Raw genomic sequence first — 13,163 nt, 5'->3', positions numbered from 1 at the left:
TTTTTCTGGTGAGGATTGAGCTGCCTGGGGTTGATGGGTCCCCTTGACTTTGCCCAGAGCTGCTGCCTTCTTGAGAAGGCTGTCTGCAGTTTGGCGTGTGCCATGCTCTTGAGCTGCTACTTGTGCCCAGTGTAGACCTTGCTGAGCTTCTCAAAAAGTAGGATGGTCAGCTTTGTGCAGACTGGATACAGAGGTGTTGGGGTTCCTGACATACATCGTAGTGAAGTGGTTGGAGCACTCGCCCAGAAAAAGAGAACGCTCTTCAGTTTCCTCTTCAGCCTAGAGGGCTGGGTGGATGCCCAGCAGACCGGCTGCCAGGCTCTTCCTGGGTGAAGACACTGTCTTGAAGGAGTCAAGATTCACTAGACCAGAGGGGGTGGTAGCAAAGGGAAACTTGGTTCCCTGCTGACTGAGTGAGGCCTTAACTTGTAAAATGGGAGTCTTGAGTTTTGCTCTCTGTTTCCAGTAGCATTTATACATCTAATAATCACTTGATATGTGATGCATAATTAGTACTTGGAGTAGGGATCCTGTTCTCATCTGATTGCATTTTAAATGAAGGACTTGCATAGATGTCAAAAGCCAGGCAAGGGCTGTGATTGTGAACCCTGATCATGATGTGTGCCTTTCAGCAGGCAGATGAAACACCAGTCTCTGCAGAAGGGCAGAAAGAGGGATGAAGCTGAGCTACCCCTCTGTCGTTGTCTTTGGCTTGCTTAGATGGAGCCTGCCAGAAATGTGGATTATCCTGTGTCCGCCTCACAAGGTCTCAAATCTTCTTGTGCTCCACTTAAGGAATTTAGACCCCGGTAGATTCCATTATGGAAGGCAAATGCTGGGTGTCACTAGGCCAAAGTCCTTTGGGATTCTTGTTCTTAGCATTTAATAGGTCCACATGTGATCATCTTGTTCTCCGTGAAGTTTTGAAGAACTTCTGCTTGGTCTGATCTGGCAGGTTATTAGTCACTGCTGTTTGTTTGGTTTTTTTTTTTTTTTTAAATCTGCGTAATTGTTTAACAAAGAGGGAAAATAGATTTAAAGAGCAAAAAGGTGTATAATAAACGTCTTCCTTGCATGAACTTGAAGATTGTTTCAATACTTATACTGGCAGAATTCCTGTCAGCTGGTTCTGTTAGCCCAGTGTATCTAATATTCCTAGAAGATGTAATATAAATATGTTGTCTCCAAATGGCAACCAGAGGTCACTGCTGTTCTTTTATCCATCTTTTTGTTGGGTTTGTTTTCCTTTTGGAGGGGTCAGTAGAGAGCAAATGCATATTTAAAAATTTTCTTCCTTTCAGTTCTGGTTTCGCAGTGACTGGGATGCAAAAATATCCAGAGATAGATGCTGTAAGTATTTTCCGCTACTGTGCCTGGCCCTTTAATCTCTTTTAAGAAATTTAATCTTGCCCTTCCATGCCCAGTAGATGTTGCTGTTGAATCAATAACACCGAAAGAGGACAAGGGGGGAAAAGTTTTCAGAGCTCAGAAGGTATGGTAAATATTCCAGTATCTTATCCAGAGAAAAGTTGTCTAATTTTTTTTTTTAAAATGTAGTGCCCATAGTGTTTTCATTTATATATATCAGCTTGGGAATCTGCAGCATAAATGAGAAGTAAGCATTGTGTATGTAACTTTGAGTTATAGGTTTAATGTCCTGTGGAGGAACTGCAGGGAAAGTGGATTTTCTACCCTGCATCTCCATTATGGTTTTACTAAATATTTATATTTTGTACTCTCATCCTAAGAAGCATAAATCATGTCAGTCATGGTGGTATCTATAGCACGATATAATTTTGCAAAGCTATATCATATGGTAAGAATAGGCATTCCTGTAGCCTCTCCAAGTCAGCATTGTTCCTTGGAAGCTGGGGCTTTGCCAAGTTGTTGGAGCACCTTTTAGGATGAAAACTCATGACACAGGGTGGGTTTTGCATGCTTTTATCGAAGGAGACAAAGCAGGGGAGGCAGGTCACTTTGGGAGAGGAGACTGAAAGAGGAGAAAGAGGAAAACGTTTAAAGGTGGCATGCTTCCTTTAGCAACACCTCTTCAGTAAGAGTAGGTGTAGAGAAAGCTTTTTTTTTTTAAATGCAGTCTCGTCTTCTAACAGAGTTTGAGGAATAGTTTGCTGTTGATCAGAAAAAATGTGTGAATAAAATATGGAGTAAACAAGTAATCTCACTGCTGAATTTTCTTTCCCCGCTATATGGGAAAACATCTGCAGCTATTGGTTTCCTTGGAAACAAATTCACTGCAAAAGCTAAACGCACTGCACTGAGCCTGTCAATTTTACTGCATTTGAGAAGAGTTTAACATGCCCACTTGGACCTTTTTACTACATTTGTTTCTCAAATGCTGTGTCATTTATGCTGTTCTTACATAAAACACCTGATCAAAGGAGATGTGTGACATGCTTTGGATTTCGGACAGAACAACAGGAAAGGTTGGTATTTACAAGCCTAAACATGGACTATGTGTGAGTGCATATATATATATATTTACTTACAGACAGCATCTAGTTTTCTGAACACTTATTTTTAAAGTCTTGCCTTTTAAAGCTCAGTGCTATTGTGTGCATATTGTCGCAGTCAGCTGTTTTTTGGAGTTGCAGATCAGAGGACTGCTGAAAGGAATTGCTGGTACATTTGCCTCATAATAGGATTTTGGCAGGACATGGGTTTTATTTGTAGTTTATTTAATTAATTCAATATGGGATACATGTATGTGTTCTCACAGATTAGTATTTTTGTTCTGGCTGTGAGAGGAGTATGGTTTCATACACTGAGTTAGAAGATTTTAGTGATGCTTATGATTAGCTTCAACTGTTCAAGCCAAAAACAAATCCATGCAACAGTGTGGTTGTGTAATTATTTCAGGAAGATTTAATTTAAAACTTATTTGCATTATTGTACTTTAAGAAAGAGCAGTTCTGTTAAGCAAGTATTGCATAAGAATTAGATTGGTTTTCAGCAGGTATGTTTAACATAACTTCATGAGTGTACCTGGGTCACAAGTACATGAGGTAGAAGTCACATTTGTGACTGTCTTTCTGTAAGTAAAAGTTTCCCATATATATTGGAAAAATAACATATAGTACTGAGAAGACTACGCTGTATAGAAAAACATGTTGACAAAACATTGGCTGTAGCTTGTCAAATATTATAGAGACATCTGGCAGTGATTCCATGGTGGGATTGCTTGCTAAAATAGGTTTTAAAATGTTTCATAAACTCTTTTTCCTCTCTAAAAGGAGGCAGCTGTTCACATGAAATTATATATGTTTAGTTACTAGGCCCTTTGCATTTGGGATTTTATTCATGAATATTAAACAACCTTTGAATCTGAGACCTTACTGTGTTTTCCCCACAGATAATGTTGCCTGTCATTGCTGAGGTATATCTTTTTAAAGAGTTCTCTCTCTAGAAAGGACTTGAAGTGAAGTTTTCATGGACTTTCTCTTGTTACTATTTGCTTTGGATGCTCTAAGTTACTAATATTACATTAGAATGGTCCATGTGCTCTGTGTATACAAACTGAACCTATCTGGGGACAAGGGAGGTGGGGAGAGCAGGCAGATACTGTCTTTTCCATGAGAAACTAGTCTTTGGTTTTAAATACTCTTTTGCAAATGTCAGGGGGAAAGGAAGGAAAGGGATAGAAGTAGAGTGAAAGAATTATTTGTATGTCAGCTGTTATTCATGATCTATCTTCCGAATCCTATCCTATCCCTCCTTGTTGCCTCTACACATTTAAAAACGTAGAAAATTAATACAAAAATATTTATTCTATTGTAAAGCAAACAGTGCAGTTCCTTGAACAGCATGCCGCCTAATCCCATGAAAGCAATAAAATTAAAATTAAACCATCTGATAAAATAACTCCTTCTACTTTTTGAGAGCTCTTTGCCTGCAACCCATTACCTCACCACTGACAATTACTCTAAAAGATATCCCATTCACACATACATGTGACAACGAAGAGAAATCTGGTATTTAGAAAGACGAAGTAGGATAGCAGGTTTTTACAGGTAACATTGCATTATGGAAAGCTTTTGGATAGTTAAAGAATATCTGACTTCTGTATTTGATCAAACATAATTTCAAACGTTATTTGCTAAGTTGTTTATTTTTATGCATTTCTTCAGTTTTACCCAGTAGAGCCTTCTAGCCACAGTTACTTAGTGATTTTTGCTTTTGTAGCAGGTGATCCTAGCAATGGCAGATAGAATCATAGAATCATTAAGGTTGGAAGAGACCTCTAAGATCATCGAGTCCAACCGTCAACCCAACACCACCATGCCCACTAAACCATGTCCCTAAGCGCCTCATCTACACGTCTTTTAAATACCTCCAGGGATGGGGACTCCACCACTTCCCTGGGCAGCCTCTTCCAATGTTTCACCACTCTTTCAGTAAAGAAATCCAACTGTATTTGGTTCTTGGTATCTTTCAGTAAAGATCCAACTGTACTAATAAGCACAGATGTGAAGGTGACTATTTCCTTAATGGCTGTTTGTTTCTCTAAAGGGCTGGTCAAGATCTTGAAGGAAGTAAATGGCTTTTAGGGGGATGCTAATGCAGATCAGTCTCTAGGGACCAAAGACACTTTTCCTTTCGTGTGTGTTGGTGTGGTACAGCTAAAAGTTTCAAGCCAGGCCTTCCAGTGCATGGTATCTGGCATCCTCAAGCCTCCTCTATAAGCTGCCCTTTGGAATCGCAACTTTTAAATTATATTTCGTAATTCTAGCTTCCCTGTTCTCCCTGCTGCTCGTCTGTGCTCTGCTGATGCATTGACAGTATTCATCTCTGAAAATGCTCTTCCTCTTGGGTACACAGGTGGGAATGGTGAAGAGGATCAAAATGTTCTCCTTCAGAGATCCAGGCATTGCCACTGAAATATATAGGAACATGATTGGAGACTGGTCCATTATACATGTGCCGTCTTGGAAAGGGGCATATGGTACCTTGATTCTTTCTTTCCTTGAAGTCCTTTCCAGGCCTAACACCCTGACAGTAATCATGCAGAAGCATTGTATGCTATGACAAATATATGACCATGTACAATGAAATAGTGTGAGGTGCTGGTTTTTTTGTCTGACACTTTCATGTATTTTTCCTTTACTTTCTTCGAAATTTTTGTGTACTTCTGAATTTTTTTATTAAGTCATAATTTTTTTTTAATGTTGTCGTAAATAACATCTGACTGGAGCTGAACCAAAACCAGCATTGTAGATATGCCCTTTGAATCAGCATATCCAAGTTGTACAACTGTGTTTCAGTAGGCATTCAGCTACTGAGCTTTTGAGGGAACCCTGTGCTACAGTTCGATCTTGATGTGGTAGTTACGTCTGATGAGTAAATGCAGATGGGTAAGTGGCAGAAGTGCGGGACAGGACGGCACTGATGTTCTGCTGAGTCGGCAGGGCAGCTGGCAGCTGAAGGAGTGAGTCATTTTCAGCCCATTGAAATTGGTCTCAAAGATAGGAACTCTGGGAGCAAAACTTTGCAGAAACTTGAACTTGAGAATGGCAAGAGTACAGAACCTGAAGTTTTGTGGAAATCTCATTTCAAGCTTTGTTTAGGTCTCATAAAACATGACATGACTCAATGGACAACACAATACAGTGCAAGAACAGCATGATTACAAAGCAACTGTTGAGAATTCCAGTGTTGAAAATATTTTGATGTGCCAGTTGGTGCATCCTGGAGGTTATTAGTTACCAATAACTGTGCAGCTGACCTGACAGCATTGGATAGTGTTAGAAACAAACATCTTATGAGTTGGAATAAGAAATGGTGTACTGTGCTCTGGGGATGAGTCTCTCTGTGAGCCTGTCCCTCTGTGTTAATCTTTGTGGATTTATGGAGCCAGCTCTTGGTTATGGTTGTGATTGACTCAACTCAAAAGATCTTTTTTGAAGTATCCAGATGTTAGAAAACTTAAAGTGAAACGGAAGCCTATGCACTCTTATGTGTAATAGATGGTTTGTCAAAAAGCACTTTTTACTGCATTTTAAAGGCAAAGAAAGTGGAAAATAAACACCATTGCATTAAGCTTGTAACTGACAAAAGAATCCTTGTTATGGATTAGAAAAAGCTGTAAGAGTGAAGGAAGGAAAATAAGAAAAAGCAACAGCAGTACATAATCAAAATAACAAGGAAATGTATACATGCATGCTTACATTTTTCTTTCAAAAGCAGTAACTATTCAGGGCCGTGGTCCTTCAAGAAAACCAATAGCAATACTTTCAGAAGCCCATTAAAGCAAAAATTCAATCTTTCTGTTTCAAGAAAGCATGAAATGGTGGTTTGGATGTGGTTTACCATGTAAAGAAGCCTAGATGACATTTTCCTGTCTTGACAGTTTCTCTGCCTTCATTCTGGCTAAAGCTATAAACTGAAGAGCTGTTGTTTTCCCTCATCTAGTGAGGTATTGTGCACACCAGCTCCCAGGAAAGGTCAATTTAATTTGGCTGGTTTGGGAAGTAGCATCTTCTGTGAAGAATATTAAATGGAAAAAATGATGGGATCTGAAAATGTTTGCTATTTCATATTCTAATTAAAAAAACAACACAAATCATTGTGAACTGGACATAGTGATTTTTGCTTGTCAAGAAATGAAAAAGTTGTAATTGTCTGCCAAAGCCTTTTTTTCAGAGGTATTTTTTTTTTTCCTTACCTGGAATCTCCTGCCACTTTTGATGAGATCTCACCTGGTCTTTCTCTCTTGTATTAAGCATCTGTCAACACAAATAACCAGACTAAGAAAATAAAATAGCATTATTTACTGAGGATTGTATGCAATAAAATAGATGGGGGGATTGGCCCGTTAAGGAAACGTACACAGAGAAGTTTTCAAGCTCTGTTGCGAAAGACACAAAGGCACCATTGAAGGACCTGTGGTGAGGGTGAGTGTTCTGCAGCAAGACTGAGATCTTGTTCGGGGTATGGCCTCTTTGGCTGCAGGCTAAATACCCTTGTGGTTGTTTGAAATGATTTTCCTATTCCTGGGTACTTTTTGAGACTTCTTAAATTTTCCTGTTCTGCATGAAGACAAAGCCAAGTCCTTTAACAGTGCTTGGGGTGCAGTCCGGAAGGGAGGCCAGCACGCAGGGCAGAATAGTAAGTAGCCTTGGAGGGGCACATCTGCCAGAGGTGGGCAGCCCACCCAGACCAATCACAAGCTGCATTTTCCCATGTCCTCAGTGCGTTCCCTGAGTATTGCACTATTTCCTTTTCTGAAAAGGGAAAAGCTTTCTGTCACCGTAAAGCCCCAGTGAATGCTACATTTTGAAAGATGTAAAAGTGGAAAAGGGTAGTCAAATTTTAAGAAAAACATCCCATTAAAAAAAAGTTCCGAATTAAAGTTGACATCCTTCTACTCTGTCCTCTATCTGTGATAAAACTTGTCAGCCTGTTCCTCAGGGGTAAGCACTTCAGTTTTATTCCGTGCAATCAAATTGAATGGTCCTGGAAATACCCTACTTATTTATTCTGAATACTTTTTAGATTGCTGATTGTATGTGAAATTAACAATTGTAAGTGACAGTTAATACCACATTTTGTTACAGAGTAATTTCCTGAGGATGTTTTAAATCAGCCCTGACTCTTGAATGGTAGACCTGCTAAACTTGACGTGTACAGCCAGTTCTTTTGAAATAGTGATGTTTTTTTTCAAAGTGGGGCATATAATAAAATTTGGACTTTTCTTAATACTCCAAATCTGAACACATACAAAAAGGGATTGATTTAAATTCTAATATTTTTTAGGAGGCCTCAAATTTTTGAGCTTTAAAGAATATTGGAGTGACTTTTTGGGGGGGGGAGAAATTAATTTTATGACTCTTCACCCTGCATTTCCTTTGAAAAGAAAACCACCATGACAAAAGAAAACAAATGATGTGTTTTCTGGATTGATTTCATTTCTGCATTTAAATACAAAATACTAACTGGTGGAGAATAGGACTATGACATCTCTGCATCCAAACTCTACCACCTATTTAATTATCCTGGTACCTTTCAATATCTGCTCTTCTAAAACAAGAGCTCCCCGATTTCCACTTTTTTCTATGTTTAAAGTACTGTGGTTTCATGTTTTTTAGGGGTTGGAGTACAGTTTCCCTTGTGTGGCCTTTCCTTTAATTATACCTGTGGAAGCATCCCAAGGAAGAAAATAACAGTGATACTTCATTTCTTTCCATATTATGTCTGTTTGCAGCAAGTTCTTTCCCCGCTCACCTGCATGTTTTCCGTCTTCGGTCTTCCTAACTTCCCACAGAAAGCGCTTCCTTCATCTATAAACAGATCTCGGTAAACTTAGAAAGGTAGGATATTACTTGGCGTTGCACTGGTGAAGAGGCAACATTCTTTCATTGCCATGCCTGCTTTTAGAGGAGTGCAGCTGCTGGCACATCTGGGTAGTTTAGTTCCTCAGACTGGAGAGGGATAGATCAGCTGAGCAGGGGCAGTTGGAAGTGTTACACTAAATAAACTCTTTCAAGGCTGTTGGCTCTGCAGTGGTTACTTAATCCCATGTGGCAAAAGAGGAGGATGAAGAAGAAAGCTGAATGAAGCAGTTACTGGGAAACTTGGTGCTCTTTAGAAACACAGAAGATCAGTGGAAGAGATGCAAATGACATTTCATTTGCTTCATACAGCAAGGGAGGCTGGGGAAAAAGAAGACCCTGCCTGTTACGCTAGGAAGTACTGGAACCCTTGATCTGGTCAATTAATTTAAGTTCATACAGGCTGAAGAGCCTAACTACAAAACTTCACAGAAGTATGAGGAATGCTGCTCTAGTGTAAAACTGAGATACAGGATATGGAAAAAATGAATTATGGAAGAGTTAGTGGCTAAGCTAAACTTTAAGAACTAATGTTGGATTTTTTTTTTTTTTTAAGGAGAGGCTAGATTGCAACTGATAAGGGGGAAAGAAAGATGTTTAGCGAAGAAGACTGAAAGTACTGGGAGCTGGACTGTAGCAAGGTTGGGCTGAATTGGGGAAGAGGCCACCAAATAGAAATTGGCGCGTTGCATTTCATCCGTCTTCTACTACTTCTCAGCCATGGGCCTGAGCAATAATGGAAAGGAAGGGGAGCACCTCTGCAGAAAGAGGGTGATGGTGAAGCTTTTTCCCTACTGCTGAGTACTTGGTCTGGGTACCACCTTGGCCTGGTCCCTGTGCGTGGCTAACACACCTCCCAGGCGAGGGAATGTGGAGAGCAGCTGCTAGGCCTTTTTTTCTGCATGGCGCTTACTTTCTCAAAGGAAAATGTTATGGAGGTTGACCTGACACTGAGGACTCGACGGAGATTCAGTAAATTAATAGATTAGTAAAACAAGACATAATTTTGGTGGAATTGCCATATTAAATGCTCCTGCACATCTGAAGGCTTCTTTAGTCTGTGTTCCTATATGAACCTTGCTCATACTCTGGCTTTCTACGAGTGTTTGAGTGTCAAGTTTTTAAGAAGAAAAGACTTTTTTTTTTTCCTTCCTGCATGTATTTGCAGGGTAATGACTTGTAGAATGCGAAGTTCTCTGTATTCCTTGAGATTGTGAATCTAGGAACAATTTTCTCCTTGTGAAAGAGTGAGGTGTTGCCAAAAACAGAATACTGCCATCTCTGCTTATGAATCCCAGTTTCAAATCCTAGATGCTTTACATAATAAAGCCTAACTGGGCTGATTGCCAAGAGAACTCAGTCATTCAGAAAAATAAAAGGGAAAAATCCCTTTGCTTCATGAAGGAAGAACTGGTGCCAAGAGGAGGTTGAGATGTTAAAAATGCATTTTCTGTTTGGATCTTTCATATCAACTGTCCTGTCTTCCCTTTCTTTCTCCTCTTATTTAAGGCTGGGGATCAGTATTGCTCTTGTGCAGTGGATGTATGTGGAAATTTTTTGTAGGACCTGTGAGGATCTGGATTGTGAAAACCACATTCAATGGGTCTCTTCCCACTCTGCCGGCGTCCAGCTTAGGTAAGTCTTTCTGGCTACATCTGCACATCTGCAGTGTCTTAGGACAGCAGTGGTGACGTGGATGCCTGTAGCTTCATTGCTTACACAGTCTGTAGAGTTTTGTGGCATGTGATGTCGGGGCCATCCAGAAAAGAGCGCAGCTGACTTGCCTGCCTGATGTTGACCACGTGGTATCGCTGGGAAGCTATGGGATGTTTGGCAGAGGATTCAACTGCATAGGCACAACCATCTATATGCTCTGCCCGTTCCCTTCGCAGCAAGTGATGTGGTAGGGCCCATGCAAAGCAGCAGGGAAACCTGTATGTGTTTTAATTTCTTGTAGTCCTACTTTATAGTCTATAAATAGTATTTCTTCCACTGCAGCTGCTCTCAGGCTCTTAGAGAAACTAAGCTCCTATGGGTTAAAATGGAAGCTCTCTTGTGGATTAATAATTGATTAAAAAACAAGAAATGGAGAGTTGCTTTAGGTGGTCAGTTTTCTGTGGGTGGAGGGGAGTTACTGGTGGAGTAAAGCAGGGATTTCTGCAGGAGCTTCAGCTATTCAACATAATCCCAAATGAGCTGGAAATGGAAAGGAAGCGTGGAAAGACAAAATTTCCAAATATGTGAAATTATTAAAAATAGTCAAATTCAATGCTGAATGCAAACAGTTGGAGGATAAATTGGTGATACTAAGTAACTGAGCAGTAGAGTAGGTGCAATTAATTGTTTGTACAGAGCAATACATATGAGAAAAGACAACACTATTCCCTAAGCTAGCTGTTACCCTCAGTAAGAGACCTTGACTGATCGTGGGTAGTTCCCTGAAAACAGCAGCAGCTCAGTCAGCACTCAGTGTCGGTCCAAAAGGCAAACAGAGCATTACAAACCGCTGAGAGGGAAACCGAGAACAACAAAATCTTTATGTCACTGTGTAATCTCTGCTGCGCCGACTTCTTCAGTACCATGTCCAGTTTTGTTTGCTTTGTTAGAGTAGAATTAGGGTACGCAGAGGCATGGTGAAGGCGGTCAGAGGTATGGGGATGCTTTTGTACAAATAGGAAATAATTAGCGTAGGAAATCTTCTGTCTGGAAAAAAGGCAATTGGAAGGGACATAATATCACCTACAGTGGAGGTCTGTATAGCCATGAATGGCTTGGGGAAGTGAATAGAGAGTGTTTATTTCCTGGGTTTTTTTTCCACTGCTTCACAAAAGGCAATCTGGGGCACCCAGAAAAATTTCAGGAAGGTAGTTTAAACAAAAGCAGTTTTTCACACAGCACTGATGAATGATATTTATTGTGGCGATCAAAGTAAAGTAAGCAGAGGAATCTTTGAGTATATTGTTGCAAGTATCTTTTGCTCAGGCAAAACTCGTTACATGATTATATGTTAATGACTTAAGGTTACTGCTTTGGCTCCTCACGAGAGGATAGTTGTATGTTACTTCTGGAACATTTTCAAAATCGCTACAATTTCTTGAATGGTAATAGGTAATGCTTTTTGGCTGGAGCTGTTTGAAAATAAGAGGGGTGTAATATTGCTGTGTTTGAACAGGCTTTGCTGGAGACCACAGCCGAAACCAGAGCGAAATAGAGTACTGAAGGAAAAAAATAATGTGGTTGTGGCTTTCAAACCCAATAGAAGTTTAGAAGAAAATCAACACAAACCTGCAGAAATCAGGTCAAATATTACATCCATGTAGCCCTGGAGGTTGGCTGATTAAGTTCAGCAATACATTTGCTCCTTGCTTATTATCTTTGCAGTTTCACTGAAAGAAATAGGAGTACAGGCCATTTGACAAAAATGTTTTCGCTGCATTTTAAACATCTAAGAACTGAAAGGACATGCGTTCCTCAAAATTTCTTTGTGAAAGTATTTCTACACAGTGCTATATTTCAGTATGAATTCCTCTGTTGCAGCAGGGACTAGCCTGGGACTATGGAATGTTTTTTGCTAGTGGTGATACATTAAGCAGAAGTTAAAAATCAGAATCCCACAAGCAGCTTGAATTTTTCAGTAAAAACAAAAAATATATATTGAAAATAATCACATTTTACATGAAAAATGAAAACATTTCCTACTGTGTTTACAGACTCTCAGTGCTAGAACTGGACATCAATCATTTCATACTCAAATTTTAATTTAGCATGAGATGTGTGGGGCTGAAATGGCATGTTTAACTCCCTAATATGATCATCATGATGACCTGCAGAGGTGTGGGGTGTCAGGTACAAACTTCAAGAGAGTGAAAACTGCAATAGTTAGTTCCTGAGCTATACCGACGCCATTATTTCCAGGACTGTTTTGCTTCCCTACGTAGCTCATGGTAAGGTACTGGTTTGATTTTTGTTGCAAGGAGGCTCAGTTGGCTCCTCTTGTTAAGAGTTGATTTTAATTAGTTTAATGTCTGGTTCTTTACTCTGACTCAAGGATATTCAGAAACCATGGATGGTTTGGTTCGATTCCAGTTGCAAACCAGCAGGGATCCTAATCCCTCAGTCTGTAGTTACGTATATTGAAAATACTGTTTCTCGGTTTCCTTCAGTAGAGAAACTATGCCTAAGCTTGTTACTGTATCACTCCAGGCAAGGCTGCTGGATCTCAATGAATGAACGTGATTAAACAAGTAAATGATTAATAAAAAAGACAGTTTTAGGTAAACTAACTTTTAGTCCAGCTAACTGAAACCTTTCATTTTGATGCTCTGCTTGTGCCTTGCATGTTTTGAATTTGTTTGAAGGTGTAGAACATATATAAAGTGGTGATGTTGGTATAACTGAGGTTTAACTAGCATATTAGAGTTCTCCATTCATTTTGTACAAGTATGAATAGATATTACATGCATGTGATCCTGAAAGTTGACTGGCTGTGGTCAAATTCATCAGCACGTTTATGTCTTGCTTTTCATTTGTTATTTCACTGAGAAAACGCCGTGGAAAGATGGACCTTGTGGTATATGGGAGGCTTAAGCAGTTTGCCAGTTCTCCAAGGAAAATGTGAAATTGTTATTGAATTGAGGCAGGACACTCAAGGAAAGCTGGGATTGAACTAGCATCTTCTGTTGCAGTAGATGCTTATGAATGAATATGTCTCCTGCACTTCTTGCTGCACTGGGAAATAATGTAATCTTACGAGTGAACTTTGCTCTTCTGCATGCACTAGAATGTCTTAGGCCTCTAACTTGCTGCAGTCAACAAGTC

The 13,163-nt window shown here is 39.8% G+C and overlaps 1 protein-coding gene across 7 annotated transcripts in view; it reads left to right on the top strand.

Annotated features, from left to right (window-relative positions):
- MCF2L (MCF.2 cell line derived transforming sequence like) overlaps positions 1–13,163 on the top strand; it is a 177,442-nt gene that overhangs the window by 21,300 nt on the left and 142,979 nt on the right. Inside the window, exon 2 of one of the 7 annotated variants that reach the window (XM_076360681.1) lies at positions 1,302–1,350. The exons of 4 other annotated variants lie outside the window; for them this stretch is intronic. In XM_076360681.1, the coding sequence (XP_076216796.1) occupies positions 1,302–1,350 (49 nt within the window). Of the gene's footprint in view, positions 1–1,301; positions 1,351–2,314; positions 2,445–9,937; positions 9,981–13,163 lie in introns of those variants that run through there. 2 more of the 7 variants (XM_076360725.1, XM_076360727.1) reach the window with 2 other exon arrangements.

The sequence above is a fragment of the Aptenodytes patagonicus genome, chromosome 1 (assembly GCF_965638725.1).
Source record: "Aptenodytes patagonicus chromosome 1, bAptPat1.pri.cur, whole genome shotgun sequence".
Classification (NCBI taxonomy): Eukaryota; Metazoa; Chordata; class Aves; order Sphenisciformes; family Spheniscidae; genus Aptenodytes; species Aptenodytes patagonicus.
Note: the sequence above shows the minus strand (reverse complement) of the source record. Positions and strands in the feature narration are given on the sequence as shown.